The sequence below is a fragment of the Aptenodytes patagonicus genome, chromosome 2 (genome assembly GCF_965638725.1).
Source record: "Aptenodytes patagonicus chromosome 2, bAptPat1.pri.cur, whole genome shotgun sequence".
NCBI classification, from domain to species: Eukaryota; Metazoa; Chordata; class Aves; order Sphenisciformes; family Spheniscidae; genus Aptenodytes; species Aptenodytes patagonicus.
Window position 1 is genome coordinate 12303528 of NC_134950.1, and position 20959 is coordinate 12324486.

General features: G+C 44.4%; 1 protein-coding gene and 1 long non-coding RNA gene across 4 annotated transcripts; one reads left to right on the forward strand and one right to left on the reverse strand.

Moving 5' to 3' along the window:
• Nucleotides 1-235: 235 nt before the first annotated feature.
• On the reverse strand, nucleotides 236-8522 carry RNF139 (ring finger protein 139). Its single transcript, XM_076329127.1, has 2 exons — nucleotides 8299-8522; nucleotides 236-2292 (listed from the first exon to the last, which is right to left on the reverse strand). The coding sequence occupies exons 1-2, from the start codon at nucleotides 8477-8479 to the stop codon at nucleotides 482-484; spliced, it is 1992 nt and encodes a 663-aa protein (XP_076185242.1). The 5' UTR covers nucleotides 8480-8522; the 3' UTR covers nucleotides 236-481.
• Nucleotides 8523-8954: 432 nt separating this feature from the next.
• LOC143156129 (uncharacterized) lies at nucleotides 8955-20702 on the forward strand. Of its 3 annotated transcripts, none has more exons than XR_012994568.1 (3): nucleotides 8955-9569; nucleotides 14138-16775; nucleotides 17200-20702. It is a non-coding gene; the product is annotated as an uncharacterized LOC143156129 (long non-coding RNA). The 3 variants fall into 3 exon arrangements; XR_012994567.1 differs by having other exon boundaries at nucleotides 9005-9569; nucleotides 14138-14323; nucleotides 14707-20702; XR_012994566.1 differs by having other exon boundaries at nucleotides 14138-20702.
• Nucleotides 20703-20959: the final 257 nt, after the last annotated feature.

A 20959-nucleotide genomic window follows, 5' to 3' on the forward strand; every position in this document is an offset into this window, starting at 1 on the left:
TATTTTTTTAAAACACAACTCACTAGTTTTTAAGCAATAAAGCTCTGCTGATACTGAATTTGTAAGTAAAGCTGCTTTGGTTCAGGCTTTTCATTTCTGATTTGACCTGCTGAACAGTCTGTTTTCACCAGAATTTTTCATTTGCATCCAGACCTCATTGATCAGGGGTTACTGGTATACAGTCTTTGGCACAGCAATATCACTACATCAATTAAAGAGTGTTTTTCCAACCATCTTAAAAACATGTGAAAACATTTTATTCCATGTACAATAATGTACATAATTTTAAGGTGGTCATGAAAGAGACCAGCAAAAGTTAGAGGTATATTTACAGTAGCACACACCACAGTAAACAACCACCATTCACAGACTCAACATTGAGATACTGCTGTTGTGCTTAAGTACAATAACTACAAAGTGATACTTTTATTCTGTTGAAGTCAATCTTAAACAAATACCTCACGGCTTAGTAAAGGACATCTTAATCACCAAGAGAGTTAGAGTCAACATTAAGAGTCTCATTCAAGTGCTGTGCCACACAGTCATCGTCTTCCTCACCGCTATCGGAACTGTCATTATCTTCATTTAATTCATTTTCAGCATCAGCAGCTTCTTCTGCAACTTGTACAGGATCTTCATTTGGTGCCACAAACCCATTGTTGTTGGAGATATTGGCATTTTCCTTGTCCTCAATATACACTTTCTGATGGCACATCGGGCAAGTGTCCTGAATGTACAGCCACTTCCGAAGACAAAGTGCGTGAAAGTAATGGTTGCATGGAGTAATGCGAGCAGAGGTGGTGAACTCGTGGTAACAGATTGCACATACATCATCTATTTCATGTAACCGACTTCCTTTTACCTCTGGAAGTGAGTTTATTTTCTTAACAGCAGTCCGGCGATTTATAAAAGTCTTCCAGCCATTCTTTGCTTGCAAGTAGATGTTGAAGTATGCATGTAGACACATCATGCAAGCACGAATCTTGCTTCCCGATTCAAAAACCATTGTGTAAGCTCCATTTCCAAACATGATCACTCCAAATATAAACTCAATAATATTGCCAGTTGAACGAACATAATAGACATAATCATCAAGTTTTTCCCATAGCACATTATAGTAGCCATCAATCATAAACAATATATAAACAGTGATAGAAACTATTACTTTTAGGCAAAGCTCTACACAGAATGCTGTAACTGCAAAAAGCCACGTATTTAGTGCATAGTGGTGCCAGAGGATGTAACTCAGCAGAACTGGAAGGACGAAAAGGCAAGCGGAAACAAACAGTACAGGGAAGTGTCTGCGAAATGATGACACGTGGGAGGCACTGAGAGACATCAGCACAGGGTCTGTCATTCCATGGATAAAATGCAGGACTGCGGTTAACAAAAGGCACATGTTTCGACTCAGGCGAACTAATCGTTCTTCTGGTTTCAGTCCACTTAGACCAGTCTGCAGAGCCAAAATGAAAAACAAGACAGGCGCTACAAAACCAAGCCTTTTGTCATCCTCATCAGTTGATCCGATGAAGGCCAAGATGCCAAGTCCCAAATAGTGCGCTATTGAGGAAATGACGGCACTCATGCCTAACACAGTTAAAGTAGAGTCACACCCACTTATGATCAGGCTGCAAATCAGTTCCCAACAGTTATCCCACGATAGCAAGAAGAATTTTTCTTCTGTATTAGTTTCAGCCATCTTTACAACGTATGTTAACACCACAGCTTGTGCTGTAAGTCTCGTTAGCCAGAAGACACGCAGTACAGCTGGAAACCGAATCCTTTTCCATGTATCTTCCATCAATAGCTGTAATCCATAAATGCGATACATGTGCCTCACCAGCAGATAAACATATCGCACCGAATAATAGAACCATTTAATTTTCGTAACTAAAATGGCTGTGGTATTTAGTGTCAGAACTAGGCCTGAAATAAAAACTAGTATCTGCCGGATATTTAAAGGTAATTCAACAACCAAGCCAATTACAGGAATCAGTATATCCAGGATGATGAGTTGAGAGTATATGGACTGCACGTTTAGCAATGTAACATATCCGATTCCAAAGGTAAGCTGAAGGATGGAAAGTGCCATCCATAGCGAAGGTCCTTTATGAGGCAAGATCTGAATTCCAAATGCAGCTGTGTAGTAGGCACTGTAGAAGTTTATGTGCAAAGAAGCATAGTAATTCACCAACACTGAAGTGGCAGCCAGCAGAAATGCCGAGGTGATCATATAAAACTTGAAAAGTGCTTGCTGTTGTAAGACCAAAACAACACTGGATACAAAGACACCTAAAAACAGATTGAAATCATTTAGTTCTCAGCAGAAATGCAACAATGGATTTTAACCTATTAGCTTTGGAGCTACACTGTTTTAATATATCGCTTCCCAATTAGTCACTCCTAACTTTACATTACCCTTTGGTGCCCTTTTCAGAGAACAGACACACGGATGACTTAATCTGCATTTAATACATCTGTGCACTGCAGCTGCGATTCAAAGCCAATGCAAGCATTAAGTCACAATTACACTTAAGTTTATCTGCAGTTTCAGACTAGAGCAGTGACAACTCCCAGCCTTTCAGCCTTACTCTTGAAATCTAAGGGTAGACAAGTTCTAAAAGCAGGAAAGAATTGCCAGATGTAGCATCACCTTTACAGACAAAGTTCGTAATTTTTACTCATTTATTCCTTATTAAGTCACTTAATTCACTTGAGCAAAGCACTCAACTACAGGTGTCCAAGCTGGAGTACTAAAGATAACAGTCACCGAAACAGTTTAGCTAAACCCTTTAATGGGAAAATACTGAGAAATTGCTGTATTTACTGGGGAGAGGGCACTCTTCTTCCAATTCCCTTCAGTTTGCTTTCATTTCTGGTAAGGCATCCTGAAACAAAGGCTTATGGAGAAGACCTTCTGCAACATAAAGCTTTTGTACACAGAATCCAAAACCACCAATCGCCTCTTCGCCAATGCCAGTGCAAACTTGCATCTTACTTGCTAGAAGTCGGATTTAGAGCTTGAAATTCCTGTTTGCTAAGCTTTCCCTCATACTGACCGTGAACACATCTTGACCATGACTGGAAAGGCTGCACCTTCCTATGAGAAATCCTATCATAGCATCTATAGTACCTTGGTATTACATTTACGTCCTTGCAGTAAACCCCCTCTGTAGTGTAGCTTATGAATTTCACCACTATGTACTACATAGGTAAGGACTCGCCTTAACAGATGTTAAATTAAATGGCACTTATCACTAGATTCACATCCTTAATAATTTTTTTCTTCAGGAAACACACTGCCTTTGTTTTGGGCTTCTCAATCAGCTTCCAGTCCATGCAACTGCTTTCTCATCCAAACCACTTTGGAGAGATTTTGATCTCTACAACTCCTATTTGATTGTAAGTTGCTTTCAACCTCTGTACTAAAACTAATGAAATCACAAGTAATCCTCTTTCGACTGGAGGATAGCATCAGTCTTTTCTGACGATTGTATTTTAGATTGTTCAAATCCTCCATAATCAAGTGTTTAAAAAAAAAAAATTTGAAGCCATGGTACTCCCAGCCAGCACGGGTTCATGAGAGGCAGGTCCTGCTTGACCAACCTGATCTCCTTCTATGACCAGGTGACCCGCCTAGTGGATGAGGGAAAGGCTGTGGATGTGGTCTACCTGGACTTCAGTAAGGCCTTTGACACTGTCTCCCACAGCATTCTCCTGGAGAAACTGGTGGCTCACGGCTTAGGTGTACTCTTCTCTGGGTAAAAAACTGGCTGGACGGCCGGGCCCATAGAGTTGTGGTGAATGGAGTTAAATCCAGTTGGCGGCCGGTCACGAGCGGTGTTCCCCAGGGCCTAGTTTTGGGGCCGGTCTTGTTCAATATCTTTATCAATGATCTGGATGAGGGGATTGAGTGCTCCCTCAGTAAGTTTGCAGATGACACCAAGTTGGGCGGGAGTGTTGATCTGCTCGAGGGTAGGAAGGCTCTGCAGAGGGACCTGGACAGGCTGGATCAATGGGCCCAGACCAACTGTATGAGGTTCAACAAGGCCAAGTGCTGGGTCCTGCACTTGGGCCACAACAACCCCATGCAGCGCTACAGGCTTGGGGAAGAGTGGCTGGAAAGCTGCCTGTCGGAAAAGGACCTGGGGGTGCTGGTCAACAGCCGGCTGAACATGAGCCGGCAGTGTGCCCAGGCGGCCAAGAAGGCCAATGGCACCCTGGCCTGTATCAGAACTAGTGTGGCCAGCAGGAGTAGGGAAGTGATTGTGCCCCTGTACTCGGCACTGGTGAGGCCGCACCTCAAACACTGTGTTCAGTTTTGGGCCCCTCACTACAAGAAAGACATGGAGGTGCTGGAGCGTGTCCAGAGAAGGACACGAGGCTGGTGAAGGGTCTGGAGAACAAGTCTTATGAGGAACGGCTGAGGGAACTGGGGTTGTTTAGCCTGGAGAAAAGGAGGCTGAGGGGAGACCTCATCGCTCTCTACAACTCCCTGAAAGGAGGTTGTAGCGAGGTGGGTGTTGGTCTCTTCTCCCAAGTAACAAGCAATAGGACGAGAGGAAATGGCCTCAAGTTGCGCCAGGGGACGTTTAGATTGGGCATGAGGAAAAATTTCTTTACTGAAAGAGTGGTGAAACATTGGACCAGGCTGCCCAGGGAAGTGGGTGAGTCCCCATCCCTGGAAGTATTTAAAAGACGTGTAGATGCGGCGCTTAGGGACATGGTTTAGTGGGCACAGTGGTGTTTGGTTGACGGTTGGACTGGATGATCTTAGAGGTCTTTTCCAACCTTAATGATTCTATGATTCTATCTTGATCATGGGAATAAAAAAAAAACTTTGCTAAGAGCCAGCATTTGATTCTACCAGTAGTGTTGCCAGTTGCTTATATCAAAAAAAACCCACAAAAACCAACAAACCCAAAAAAACCCACCCTGGAGGACTGAGTAAGAAGGGAGAGGGTCAACATGAATCAAGAGCAAAAGGCAGACTACAAAAAAAGGCATTAATGCACCTTAACAGTGTTCCCTGCCAGCAGCATTGGCTGATATAAAAACATTCTCCTTAACTAATCATTAACCTAGTGACCTTGTGAAGTTGACTGAGGAAAAGCCTCGATCAGTTTTCAGAAAGTGCCTTGTATCATAGCTTAGTTCTTCCATGAAAAGCTGAGTATTCCTTACATACAGCAGTTCTCTTAAAATAAGCTTGACAATTTCACTGCCTTTTCATGCATACCACCATAAACACCTTTGGGAAAGCTAAGCTGCTGACACGTTTGTACCCTTTGTCTTTTCTCAGAAGTCACAGAAAAGGCTCAAATGCCTGTAACAAGCTCATTATTTAAATAATTCTGATCATTTGAGCCAGATGAGATGCATTTTGCACTAAGCAGGCTGCTCTGAAACACACCTGTTAACAAAGCCTATTTTCCTTCCTTGCAGTTGCAGTAGCAGGCCTGTATTTAGATACTACAAGTCATCTTAAAACACTGTTGATTCACATGCACAACACATCCCTAAAAACAGTATTACAGTAAGTCAATAGAAAAGCTCGACCTACTGGTTCCTTTAAAGAGGGACTAACAAAAGGCAAAGCATTTCTCTGTCAGCACTGTGTGGACAAGTCAAGACCCCCCACCCCCCCCAAAGGAACCTCAAAAGACCACATGAGGTAACTCAAATCTCGGAAGGGGAGCTGAGCGCTCCTCTCCCCCCATCTCCATTTACGTCATTCAGTCCATCTTGCCATGATGAGACTTCCCCCTGCCCTGCAAAGTGTTCACCAAACAGTAAATCTTTTCTCATTTCCCCTCTGATAGTTAATGCTGCAGTCCCTCCTTTGGTAAGATTCGTCTCGTGTTTCTGTATATACTGCTGCTCATCTTTACCCTTCCTCTCTATGCCACCCCATCACCAACTGTCTCCAGTACGACCTCCAAACACAGCATTTAATCACACCACACGAATTTACTTCTAAAATAACTTCTTGTGTTACAATGAATCCCTCCCTTTCATTTTTTCCTTTAACTCCTGCAATTTGTCAGTGTCTTTATAGCAACACACTACCTAGGATTCAACTTTCAGTCAGTTGCAGAGTTCAATTACCTTTACGCATGAGCATTTTAATCACGTGGAACTGCCAAATTATTTTTTTCCCTAGCCCCAGCCATTCTACTTGCTTCCACATCTTCCTACAGACTACAGTATTTATAGTAACCCTCTCAAAAATCAGTGTCCTTGCTGAGGAGGGACTGCTGTCTGAAGTAACAGTTTCACACTCTGGGGGGGGGTGGTTCTGCTGGAACCGAGACACTTAAAAAAACCAAACCATGCAAAGGTATGAAAGGCAAACATTGTGTTGGAGACAAAGCAAGGTTAATCAAAAAGATGAAAGAAAAACTGCACTCCAGTTGTAGAACTTGGTTCTGTGCTGCATATGTACTTGTATAGAAAATAAGCGACAAAGAATCAGACCGAGGAATCCTGCAGTAAAACTTAAAAATCATACAGATCTCTATTAGCATTCTTGAAGAGCTGTGCTCGCAGAATATTTCAGAACCATTCAACACCACCCCTGAAAGCTATCAAATCTCTCCAGAGCTACAATCTTTGTATCCAGAGGACAAGCTGTGCATTTATCCTATGCTAAATGGTATTGTGCTACAGGAAAAATTTGGATCAGTCTTTCAAAGCATGCAAATGGTAACTAAAAGGGAAGCTTCCCCACTATTTAAATACGGAATGATCCAAAATAAATACTTCGGTTTATCCTAACAGCAGCAAAAACCCAACCCTGAAATCCTTAAATTCAGATGAGGAAAAAATAGATGCAAAAGCACCCTGTTGTCTGAACTACACAGAAGGTCTTTGACATCACCTTTAAGTGGTTACATTTTAATTTTTCTTTAATTTTGGAAAGCCAGAGGCCACTTGTCTCAAAGTACAAGATAAGTCTCTTGGCATAAACTGTTCCCAAAGCTCTTTTGCAAGAGGCAGGGAAGGGATTACCCACTTCTTCCCTCAAACCCTTCCAGAAAAGCGACCATAAAAATGCAATCCTGAAAAGCGCCTTAGTCTGTTAATCCCAATATCACACACTTAAGAGTGATATTTAACCACTCTTCTCAGCTTCCTACCCTGACAGCCATACCACCTATTTCCTTCCTTTTTTTCTACTACAAATAAAATCAACATGTCGCAGGCCTGCAAAAAACTCTCGCTGTATTTTGGATTCTCCTTTCCTTCCCGCCTCAGGATTCCCAGCTCCAAGACGTGATACACGATGCAGCATCCCCTGTAGAGCAGTTAGCAGAATGGGGCTCCAACCTAGCCGAGACTACGCGAGCACCCAAGATTACAAGTAATACTGAAAAGAGTATCACCTAGTTATACCAGTGATTTTCAACCTTCATCCCAGGGAAGAAAGAAAAAGCTTAAAAATACCCATCGGCAAGTTTCAAGAGACTTCTCTTTCATTTGGGAACCAAATTCCCGGCATTTCTGAACTGCTGTTCCTAAAACATGGATTTGGCGGCATATTTCAGGAAGACATCACACTATCCGAAGTACTTCTTACAAAAACAAAGAATAAAAAACCGCATAGCCACGCAGTCACGCGTTTTCCGCCGAGGAGGGGGCTCGCCGCCCCGAGTCCCGGCGCACAGGGCGAGCAGCGCCCGTCTGTCCACGCCGCGGCCACCGCCACGCCCGGCGCGGGCCCGAGGCTCGGCTCCGCCGGGTCCGGGCGCCACCCCAGGGCTACACCGCCACGGGGAAGCGGGAGGATGTGCCACCCCAGCGAGGAGGCGAAGGGAGGCGGAGGGAACCGGCCCGTCCCCTCCGGCCCGGGGACGGCGCCGGAGCGAGGGGTCGGGAATGGGGGCGGGGGGAGCGGACACGGAGCGGGGGGCAGGCGCTGCAGCTCGCAGGAGGCGGGGAGGGAGGTGATGTACCCCAGCAGGGACTCGGGGGGGGGGGGGGAGCCTAGGGCGGCAGAAAGGAGACGGCAGGAAGGGGTCAGGGGCGGGGGGGGGGGGAGAGGAGAGAGACAGGCCGCGACAGCAGCCGGCAACAAGGCGGTGGGCCGAGGGGACGGGGGAGAGGAGCGGCGACCGTGCCCTGCCTGCGGCTGTAAACAAGGCCAGCGGGGGCAAGCAGCAGCGAGGACGGGCCCGGGCGCGGACCCCCCCCAGCGCCCGGCCGGTGGCGAAGGCCGGAGCTGCGCGGCGGGCGGGCGGGGAAGGGCGACGGGACGGGAGTCGGCCCGTCCCGCGGCGGGAGGGGAAGATCTCTCACCCAGCAGCCGCAGCAGCACGCCCAGGAGCGCGGCGCACAGGGAGCCCCCCAGCAGCGGGGACGAGTTGAAGATGGCGTCGATGAGGAACAGGCTGGGCACCCGCAGCGCGACCTCCAGCCCGGCCCGCAGCCGCGGGCCCAGCCGCAGCCACGGGAGCTGCGGAGGGCCCGGGGCCGCCATCCCCTGCGAGGGGGCGGGCAGCCCACCTCTCCCGCCTCTTAAAAAGCGCGGGGGGCGGGCGTGGGGGGAGGGAGGGCGGCCGGCGGGCTCGCTACCGCCCCGCGCCCGCCGCCCGGCCCGGCCGGGCCCCCCGCCGCGCCGCCGCCGCCTCCATGTTCCTCTGCGCTCCCTCGGCAGCTCCGGCCCCAGCCGGGCCGCGGGGGCGAGGCGGGGCGGCGGGGCGGGGCCGCGCGGGCGTCGCAGTGCGCGGCCCCGCCCCCGGCTCCCACGCGAGCGGGGGCGGGCGGCGCGCGCCACCGCCCTCCTCCCCCTCCCGCCCAATCGCCGCGGGGGAGCGCGCTCCGCGCCGGCCGCGCGCGCTGCCTCGGGCGGCGCCTCGGCGAGCGCCTGGCCCCCGCCCCCGCCCTCTCCCTCAGGCGCGGCGGGGCAGCCCGGCCGCCAGCCGGTGCCGGCCCCGCTGCGGACCCACCTGCCGCGCCCTGGGGGCGAGCCGGGCGTCGGAGGCGGGGACAGTGTGAGGCACCGTCCGCCCCGCTCGGCGCCGGGGGGAGCGCGGCGGCGGGGCCGGTGGCGGCGGGGCCGGTTTCGCCGAGGACGGGCGGTGCAGGCCTGTCCGGGAGGGAGGTGCGCGGCGCGTAGGAGCGGGCTGTGGGAGCAGAAATCGGTCTGGCTGGCACCTCTGAGCCAGCACGGGGGCTCAGCCTGCCACGCCTCGCTCCCGGGAAGCTTCACCTTTCCCTTCTTGCGTGTCTACAGTGGCAAAGCAGGAAAAAAGCGCCATCTGCTTCTACATAAAAGACAAACGTGGATTCGTTCCTCATATTCCTAAAAACACTGCTTCGTCACAAAGAATCCTCTTCAAATAACAAGCGTGTTTGCTTTGCGGTCTCCGCCAGCCCGCACGCTGCCGTGGCTCCGGCCCGGCCGAGCGCGGCCGGCAGGACGAGGCTCCCCTCGCACGCCAGCTCTCGTTCTCCCGGGCGGAACCCGCCCCTCGCCCCCCAGGCCCCTGCGCCCGCCGCTGTCGGCAACGCTTCCCCACGCCTGCATTCTCGCCGCCTCGCTGCGTGTGGATGTCGGGAGCGCTAAGGTAATCGTTTCCTGGCTGCCGAGTGAGTAGTTCACCTTGAAGAAGTAACGAGCTTTTAATTAGGGGAGGGTTATGCAGAATTTCCTGTTCTTTCGTGCGTGATGCAAAAGCCCTGTCTTACTCCACGTGTAACCGCAGATCAGGATCATATGGAAAAAAGGCATTTTCCTGCGAAATCGGTTCCCTCCTGAGGCATCTTCACAGAAGCCACAGATACAGGGACTAACTTTTGGAAACTTCAAGCTGACTCGATTTAAAAAAAAAAAAAATTAATAAATGAAACGCGAATGTGTAATCAATGTTAGTCCATCTGGAACGGGCATTTCCCACCCCATGGCTTGTGCGAACTAAAAGCAGGTTTCAGGCCACAACTGAAGTCGGCTTGTGTGCCTGTTGACACCCGCCACGCTGCGATTGCTTGCCAGCGTCTGCCTCCGGCTTCACCTGCTGTAGCTCAGCCTGTTCGTCTGCCTGACCAGTTCATGGCTTAAGCCCTTGAAGTCTTTCTATTATTTTCAAAGGATTTTGCATCAGGCAACAACAGTATTGCATAGGAACTTCCCTAAGCAATGCCCCACACAATGCCAGAAATGATGCCAGATTGCTAAAGGATTGTATTACAAAATCCATGGACATGGACAAAGTGCGTGCTTTAATCATGTGCTGAAAGGCGTAACTCTGACCTAGTAAGTATCCCCACGCCAAATAATAGAGGTTAGGGTTTAAAATGTGAAAAGTGTTTATTTTACTTGGATTTGAAGATGGCTGAATCACACTGATTCAGACTTGCCTGAATAATTTTACCCCTCAACTAAGTACAAAGCTGCTGAATATAAATAAAAGTATTTGATTTGAAATGAAAAGCAATGTAAATCAAGCAGATCTGGGTACTTGATAATTCTCAATGATCCACATGAAAATATTTATTTCTATGAGGTGTAATTTCAAGAAATTGACAACTTAAAACACCAATTATGGAAATGGAATTCCCTGCCCTCCCGAGGCCCTTCCATCTTCATTTAATATCCTCATCAGTAAAGAGGATCTTAAGTCTGTTTTTGCAATAGAGGCTTCAGGATCAGAGGCAATGCTGTAGTACACATTTATATTGCTTTAAGGACACGTGGATTAGATGGAATCCATTAAATGGATTTTCAGGTTTAAATATGTGCATTTACAGGCATATTTTACAGATGTTATTTAGGCATGTAAGTACAGTCATGGCTATCTGCAAATTATTTTGTGTGTAAACAGTTACAGGTTGCAAACATTCCAGAAATCCTAGTGTTAGTAAAGCATATCAGATCAAATTCATACATTTTTTACACGTTCTTCAGAAAACTTGTTGCAGTGTTTAAGGCTCCTGCTTTTCATTTAAGTTCAATTAAAAAAAAATTTTATTATCATACATACAATATGTAGGAAGATGACACCTACTGGATATTTTTAATTTTGCAATTTGCATTACATAGTTTCAAATGTGGAATAATAAAATTCAACTTTATTACACAAGTGTAACTGCTGAATTCACTTCAGTTACACATGCAAATTCAGTATTTGCAGTCTCAACTTCTTTGTAAATTTGGGGATTAAATCCTATTCTAAGTAAATTCATAGTAATACTCCTGTAAAAAAAGCTTTCTTTGTTGGGGACTTGTGCAATTTCTTGTTCATAAACTAACATACAAATTAAGCAGAAAGCTCCTTTATTTGCCTATATACATTAATTGTTAAGGGCAAATAGTCCTGAATGCCAAAGTGAAGGTTGTTCCACGCATCATTGTGACTGTGTGTACCTGACTTGGTAAATGTGTCAAGTGTCAGGCCTACACCCTGTGACAAGGCAGCGCAAAAGAACAGGGATGTTCTCCCTATGCCTTAGGGAGTTGTTTCATAATAAATAAGAACTTAACACTCGAAAATGCTTTCTGAATAATTGTAATACCCCTCCTATATCAGGCTATGAGTTAGAAAGTTGCAGATCATTTTATTTCAGTAACAAATATAAGTCACTGGAATTCTTTGATGTTCTATACAGCGTGTGGCAGAAGGTTGGGGTTTTACTCTCAGTCATGTAAAAATGATTTGGGGGGGGTGTTGACAGCTCAAAGTGGTCAAAATTCATGTAATTTTTTCAAAAGCTATTAACATTTTTCAATTTGAGCTTTTTAGAACAAGACGAACTGCATAAATACAAATTATCAAGTGCAGGGTCTGATGGTTTCCTTGAGCTACAGCTGTGTAAGTGGCACGTGCTGAAATAACTGGACATAAAGCAATCTTTATTATCTTACGGAATGGTAGAACTGCGTACTTTCTATACCAGTCTGCCGAGGCCATGTCTAGGGTCTGTGCCCGTATAGGATGGCCCCATCTAAACCCACTTTTTGGCAAAACAACTTTTGAGTTTTTAAAAGTCCTCCTTTTGCTTAAGTGCTCTCTTGAGCCCTTCAAGCCAAAGGCTTTGTTGGTTTAACGCCAATGCTTACATCAGATATTATGAAATCACATGGTCTTGCAAAATCACATTTTTCTGAGTAAAAAGAATAAAACCGCAGTTTTTTCTAACTACAAGATCCTGAAAAGCTTTAAATACACACGATATCTTTGCCTTGAAATACCACAGGTAAATCTAGCCTGATCGAATAACAATAAATTTTGTAAGAATGAGGAACAGTTGGCTGCTAAGAAAAACAGTGCAAAATGTGCATGTCAAAAATTAGTTTTAGTTTGCAATGAATGTAGCAATCCATTAACTGTTTCCAAATTTCCTTTGTCCTTCCCAGATACCTTTTGCGGTGAATTACCCGATATCATTTTGCATTCCTTATATAAGAATAAAGCTCTGTACAGTATCTCTTTCATTTCGTCATAATGGCTTTTTCATTACAGTCAGTAAGGATGTCTATATTTTGGACTGAAACAAAACCCAAGAGTCATGAAAGGAACCTAAAGTGGATTTTCTTCTCCTAGGATGATACTCTAGTATAAAAGAGGCCAGCATATCTGCATTTTTCTAAAAGCCAAATACCAATGTTTTATTAACGCAGGCCTTGGTGGATTCAGCATGTGGGTGACACCCAGCTGTGCCTTGCTGAAGCTGCTCATTACCTCCTGCGGAGGACAGCTTGTGTCTTCGGTTCTGCCTGCCTGAACGCACTGTTTGTGGCTTTGTCAGTGTGTGCACTACTAATGAGAATGAATTGCCAGCTAACGCAGATAGATGCGTAGACTTTCCTACATCTAACTTGTTGTTCCGCAGTTTGGTGTAGATTGACTTTCGTATGTGGCACTTCCAATGTGTTACTTGCAAAATATTTAAAGACTAACCTATTACTGCTTAAGGTTCAATGGAAACGATTTACACTCACATGACAATTTTTAATACTATAATTAAAGACATTGGTAGTCTTTGCCCAAGAATAGTTTATATCTGTGTCGTCTTCTGAAGAGAAAGAGAGCAAATCAAGATAACATTTGAAAAGCTAAGGTAAAACCTGTAAATATTGTTATTGACATAGGGACCTTTTCAAGATATTAAGAATTTCCCTATAAAAAATAATGTGTTTAAGATTAGGTATTGTATTAAGTTGGTTTTTATTCCTTCTCTACAGCTAAATGCCATGGGCTTAGATAGCATTTCTTAAAAGAAGCTAAGAAAGCAGGAAGCAATTTACTCAGTAAACATTTGACAAAATAAATTGTAATAAGTTGTTTGTGTGAAAGATCGATTTTGATTTCACATCTGCGTGAAGTGACAATGTCCATAACATACGAGCGCTCATTCTGTTTCCCTCAGCAGAGGATGGCATTTTTATGCTTGTTATTTGAAGAGAATGCTCGCTTGGAAAGTTCAAAATGCCGGAAGAGTTTACTGTCTTGACAAAGCAAGGCGCACACTGGAAAGTCAAAACACAGGGACGAGTCTTGGGTCATCTCTGACAGGAGACAAGACTCACGTACATGCATCATCTGCATGAGGAAAATCTCTTAGTTCTATAATTTTCTCTATATTCCTTTAATGACAAACTTTCTCATTCTGTTTAAAGTAAAGAGATGATTGCAAGAAACGGGTTAGAGCTTGCTGTTTGTGGCTTTACAATTTTCTATAAAACTGTGCAGAGAAAGAGCTTTGGGTTTTGCCTCCTGTGAAAAAAGTGCGTAAAGAGAACAAATTATATTAACAGTTGCTCACTGGCATATTTATCTCACTTCCTAACTATGACCAGCATACTTAGCAAGGAGACAAGGAAAGAGAGAGACGTGGAATCTACCTAAGGACTGCAACCCCTTTCCTGGTGTCTCTCTGGCTACAGGAGGGATGTCCCGCATGCCATGGTCCTTTCTCTGCCAGGACGGCAGATGTGGACAACACCATCTGGTTGCCAGGCAGGGCTCTGCTGCCCAGCTCCTGCCGGGAGGTACCCTGCTTAGGGCAGCACTCACTTTTGGCTTTCTTGGCTCCAGTTCTCCTCTGTGCTGGGGCCTTTGGGAAATGCAGTACTTAAGATCGCTCCTCCCTGATCCTTCACCTACACTGTTTTTATTGTTGTTGTTTTGTTTTCCAGGCACTACATGGAGAAATGTCTGTCTTGCATGATTTGCCACACACACACACATTGTGGCTTCTGCTGCAGAGGTTTGCCTGCTCTTCCACAGCTGTGAACTACGTATGCCGGACCTGATTTAAAGACTTAACTAAGCAAGCAAAAAGAAAGAATGATTAAAGATCCTGCTTTTTTTATTACTGCCAAGTATGCCTTTTTCTCCTGCCATGATGTTTGATTTTTCAAGTGCATCTTGCTAGAGATAGGCAGTATCGTGCTTGCCTGTTGGGTATCATACCCTTTCTTAACGGTTTCACCAGCCCCCACCCCCAGCCCTGTTATTAATCCATGGTGGAAAAGGCAGCATGCTTTATTGCAAATTACATAGTAAAAATAACTCTAGAATGTTAAAGTAGTAACATATATTTAAAGTATCTCAGAGCAGATGCTAGAAATTTGTCCTAGGAATTGATATTCAATATTTTTCTGGATTTTAATATTAGTTTCTGTTCTGTAGATGCTCTTGGCTATTACTTCTTGTGAGCTCAATATCTATTTGTTCACAGAAAAATGTGTCTTTCCTAAAACAGGTGGGAAACTGGAAAAGCCTGGCAGCCGGTGCAGCTCATTTTTTCAAATGCCAGACAATGATTTAGAAATGGCGTGCCTGATTGAGAAGGAGAAATAGAAACGATTGTGATATTTTGTGTGGAGCACACAGAAGAGCAAACGCTGCCACTATAGCAGTTTCTCTGACCTCAACCATACTTTGTGTTATACAGCTGTAAATGTAATAAATGCAGATCCAATGTTAATTTTTAACCTCATTAATGAAAATTTTCCCTTTGTAAAAACAAATAGCAGCTGTACATATAGAACCTTGCTCTATATGTTGTGTTTTGTTGCTAAGGAAAATAATTATATGTTACACTCAACTTTTTTTCCCCTTACAAGGTGATGCACGGCTGCATGCAGTGAGTTGTACAGCTGAAAGGCAAGATCTGGCTATTCTAATTCAATATACGCAAAGCAGAGGCCTCGTAGAACTGTTTCTCTCAGATATTTAGCAACAAAGTGAAATAACAAAGAGCAAGGCAGGTTCCTTCAACTCTGGGGCTCGGCATTCATTTTACCGTTTGTACTACTTGTTTTGTGAAAGACAAATGTGGAGAGAATCAGAATTATACTGGAAACTAGACATACCACAGCAGAAAATGTGTTCTTCCTGAAAAATCCTTGTTTGTAGAGGAAATCCCAGCTGTGGAAACATTAATCTCCCTCTCGTGACTGGGCTGAGCCTCGTCTGCCAGAGCTGTCCTCCGCTTCTCAGTAGGACTATGTTCAACGTTACCAGTCTTTAGGTTCACACTGTAACTGCCAGTCTCGCTGAACTCCACTACCAGTACAAAGCCTTAGCAGAAAAAAACATAGTGGAAAAGCTCCGTTTTCTGAAGTCACATGCAGAACAACCCTGCCCCTAGTTCCCCTGCCCTTTGCATACGCAGTCCCAAATGAGAGCTATTTGTTATTCTGTGGGCTACTAAATTTAGCTAGTTTCTGACAGAACGGTTCATAGGCCTGAATTGTACTGCTGGTCACCAGTGAGACCACGTCAAGCTAGTTAACAGCAGTTAGCTAATGTAAAACTAGTCAAAAACAACTGAAAGTGTCAGCTGCTCTGTACTGTAGCACTTTTTTCTTTATTAATGAAGCATACTGGAAAGAATAATTTTCTGGTTTTAGCTAAAATGGCACATCTCTCAGGATGATTTTAGTCTTCAGAAGAGCTGATCTGGGAGATATTTGTGCACAGACAACATGTGAGAGACAAAAGTAGAACACAAAATTATACTGGAAACTAGACCTGCCACGGGAGAAAATGTGGTCTTCTTGGAAGATCCTCCCTGGTAGAGGAGGATCCTAACATTGCTCCCATGAAAAGCCTTCAGCAACGTGTTTGTAAATCGTTGAATCTGGTTGGCAAAAAGACAGTTCTGGGTGTTAACCACGCACGAGGCTGGGTTAGAGGGATTAGTGTAATTCAGACTGCACGTAGCTACCATCTGGATGAGGGGGTGGGAAGAAGAGGGTAGTTTCGTCTCACGTGAAGTAGAGCGTAAGTGATTTGTAGTATAGTGCAAAAGAAGGTTTGGAGCGATGACTGGTCTAGCCTTTCTTCTCCCAGGGAAATCCAGGCCGTAGTATAAACGGTGATAAATTTCAGAGGGTTGATGCAGAAATCTGGACTGATGTCTAGCAGACTTTTGCCTGATGGTGAAGAGTTGAAGCTGGACATCCAGTCAGCCTCACTTCCTCTGTTAACGGAGAGAAATAAGCTCATTTCAGCTCTTTGGTTTTATCACCATCTCGAGACACCTGGGGTCGGATTAGACAGCTGACTGCTGTCTAAAAGCCTACTCTGTGTTAACTGTCCAGGCTTCCAGAGAAGTCAACGAAGAGAGACAGACACCCGCTGTCTTAGACACTTGACTTTGAAGAGGTGGAATCCTCCAGAGATGTCAGAAAAGACATCGTCTCATTGCCTGTCCAGGGAAGCTGGATGGTTCCCAACCCTTCATTTGACTTAAGCTGGGTGAGGGAAGCGTGCCACTGAGGGCTGAACAGCACAGTCTCCATCGGTGATGAAAGAAATGGCCTCGTAAGTTTTGGGAGGGCGCTGAAACTAACCTGACTGATTTTTTACCTGCTTGTATAGGTGGCTCCAGTTCCCACACTATCCCTCTTAACTGCAAGTGATATGGAGCACAGATTTTCTGTTTTATGAACCAGTTTTATATTTTAAAATTGAGGCAGTGAAAATATAAAAATTCTGAGCAATTCAAGTATTTAAGATTAACTATTATGTACATTGATATGTATAACGCATATGTATGATATGCATATAAGATGTAGATTATATGCATGTATTACAGATATACTGCGTACTACATTTGAAAAGAAAATCCACATCAGTGTCCTGTTTTGAAAACATTGTCATAACCTTTTCTCATTTTTCTCTCAAGTTTATTAATGCAAAGCGGTTTTGTGAAGTGTTTTGATTTTGGTATTTCGTTTTCCTACAGGATGGCTTTAATCTGGAAAAAAAAAATCATCATTCTGCTCTCGTGGGTTAGTCATAGACTTTAAAGGGAGCATTTATGAGCATGCAATCTAAAGGGCTGCATAACAGGCTGTGGAATACCAACCAGTAGTTCTTGCACCTAAAATAACTCATGGTTTTCAGAAAGAGATTCAGCTTTGTTTTGAAGATCACGAGGAGCAAAGAATTGTTTTCAGAACTTAACGCTTGACTTCTAAACAAAGTTTTACTCCTAGTTAGCAAATTCCTTGAAGCCTCCTAAGGTGGTATCAAACTCTAGCATTGGCTTTGATTAGAGCCACATCAAATATTTGCGTTGGAACCTGACACCACATGAACTTTGCTCAGCCTTATGTTCCACTGCAATGTTGGTGTTTAATAAATATTCATGAAAACCGTAATTCCAGTTTTGATCAACATTGGTTTCCTATAAATGCCACTGAAAATTGTGATTTAAGTGTAAAACCAGCTTAATGATGACTCTTTTGGCCGAATGTCTCCTTTAGACTTGGAATAAATGAAACTCTCAGGATCTTTGCAGGTATGAAGATAAAAGGAAAAACATGCAAATCCTTGTGAATCAAGAGACAGGAATTTTGCACAGCTTGAAAACTCAGTTCTTCTGTGATAGGGGAACTTCACATCCAACAGCAAAATTTAATTTCAACCTGTTTGCTTGGTTGGTTGCATTAACAACTGAAAAAGCCCATTCAGTACAGACACGTCAAAGTGCATTTCCAGCCAGCTCCCAGATGCTTGGTGACCTGGCCAGAAGATGGCAGGCGTGTTTTGTGGGAGGAAGGAAAGTGTGCCAAACAGACAGGTGTTCTGGTTGTAAGAATAAAATAATTCACAGCCAAGACTAGAAACATTAACATTATTTTCATTATCCTTGTAACGGTTAAACTGTAAGGTAACAAAAGCTAACAAAACCTGCAGTGATTTACAGCTGCATATGTACAGGGGGAGGGAAGAAGCGCTCAGGGAGGCAAGCCCCTCCGATCCCACTGGCATCACTGGTGTGGGACGTGCTCCTGAGTGACGCAGCGTGGTGCCAGTCTTGCACCTGCACTGCCCCGCATTTAGTGTCTGGCTCTGTAATAGCAGTTCTGAAAAAGCCACGGGAGAATCCCACACAATTGGGTTACAAACACTACCCAGGCACCTCCTCCCAACTCTGGGCTTTCTGATCCAGCATCCACTCCCACAGCTGGCAGGAGGTATCTTTCCTCGCCTTACGAAATTATAGTGAATTACAATCTGCTGTTAATTCTTTGCTTTGCTCTGTTACGATTTCCTTCATTCCTTCCATAACTTCAGCATGGGGAGGGGCAAGGATCAGCATGCAATGAATTTAGACACTGCTTTACAGTCTGACACTTTCCCCTCTCAGCTGTCAAAAACTGGCAATTTCTCAGTCCTTTGCAGAACTGCGAGCAGTCCTTTTACTTCCTTAGAAGAAGAAGAATTTTGCCTGCATTCCAGTTGTTGGTAACTGGATAAAGCTCTCAGTTTATCAACTCTTTTTTGAGCTGGCTAGAAGTGCAAATTGAGGAAAGCAAAGTACTTGCTTCCCAGTAGGGGCTGAACATTCCGTTTCTACAAAGCTCCTATTCACTGACCTGGCATTCCGCAGCGTGGCAATACTCCATACAGAAGACAAAGTTGAAGGAATACATATACCACTTAGAGTAAAATTTCATGATGCTCATAATGTCTCTGAACTTACGGGAGAGCATGTCACCGGTTTTCAACCGGGACTGCAAGAAGTGTGACTTTCTAGACCAAGGAGCTTTACTGTAATTGTAAGGTACTCCACTTTACTAGAGAGCGGAATTGCTGGCAGTGATTCCCATTTGTGGGCTTTAGCTGATCTTTCAGATATCCTGGGCACAGGTCACTGGTTTCCCCAAAGGTCGGGACAGAGGTCTTGAACGTAATTACATTTTGTAATGGAAACTGGCATAGGGAGCAAAAGACAGGGATGTGAAGAGATGGGGTAATATTACATAGACATTTGTCAAAGGTTTTAAAGCCAGACATGTTGTATCACTGTAATCCGGCTGAGATGTCATAGATGTGTGAATAACTGAAGCCAAGTCATTGCCCTCCAGGACAGAATGAGCCTCCTGTGTCAATGGAGGCGGTAGCAATAATGCTGAGGTAGCTATGTGAGAAGTTGCTACTAGTGAGGAATCTAAGAGTCGTAAATTAAGAATTTAATTAATTGTGGATGTGCATTTTCAACAGGAGATTCAAAGGCTCAAAATGTTTCCCATTGCCACTGACTTTTTGGGGGTGGTATTGTGGGCTGCAGTCGACATTTCAGTTACGAGCCGTGCGCACTAAGCCACGGTAGTGACTGTATGCAATGGCGCAGAAGTGTGCTATTTGAGTATTGCCAACGCTTGCACTGGAATCATCGGACCAGGTCACCCAGGGGCTACATTCACTTACGGACCAGATAGCGAATGGATCCCCTGTAGAAAGTTCTGTTTTCCGTCATTGCTCAGGGTGGGCTGAAACACTAATGCTGTCCAAAAACTCCAGTCTATACAATCATTTTGCTTGCAGTGGATCTGAAGAGCGGGGAAGGATTTGTGGGAAAGAAGGCTGATGCAAACAAAATAGAGCATACCACAAAGAGGGGAAAGGGGTTTTTTCCGTGCATTTTCATTATGGCTAAGACTTTTGTTAACCTGATTTCCATATGCATATTCTGAGCAGCTAGGATTGTCGTGAACAAGGAATGAAACAGAAGCTTTAGGTGTTTCAGTACTCAGAAGTATATGTGGAAGGGGTACAGGAATGATAGATTTCTTCTGCTTATTTGAAAATAACTGCAGCCTTACAAGAAGTTTCAAACATTCCTGCAAAGGATGGTGTTATACATGAGGTTGAGGAAGAAGACATAACTCCCTCACCCCCATTACTTCACGTAAGATAAGATTTCTTTCTTTTAACTAAAAGCACTGCAGCCTTCAAGCCAAAACATATCCATATACCAGTTGATTTTTTGAGGAAAAAATGTCCAGTGGTGATCACATTTTCTGCATTACTTTTGAGGGCAGGAAAAAAAGAGGATGACATAATATGCAGTAAAGGATTATTCAATTAGGTATTACAGAAAGCTTTCCATCTACAGAGGCAGCTCAGCACAGAGGTGAGCTTCCTAGCGAGTTGTGGAAATTCTGCCATTGATGGTTTTTATAACAGCAGGGTAAAGAAGTAGCTAAAAGGAATATTCTTGATGCTTTTTACCCTAGTATAGCAAGAGTATGGAGAGTCATTATTCATTTCAAATAACTTAGCATATTGATATTTCTGATACTAGCAGATGGTGATGAACTGAATCAAAATTACTATGAATACTTACTTTAATAACTTGCATCAGTGTATTGACTGAACATTCCTAATAAATATCTACATAGAAAATGATGGAATGTTTCTAACGTTTGTATTATACCACTATGATGTGTTCTGTTCTGTTCTGTTCTATTCTATTCTATTCTATTCTGCTACACAGCATCGTTTCATGGTACATTGAACTGGAAAAGGCATCCTGCTGGAAAAAAATCTGGAAGGAAAAAATATTACCCTTTTACTGGCTGGGTAGTTCCTCAGTCCAGCTCAGTGTTTCCACACAAGCCATGTGCCAGTACTGCTTTTGAAGAAACATTCCTGGAATTGCAGCCTCAGTTTTCCCCAGATAAAAAAAGTTTGCAGATACCAACGATGGAAAA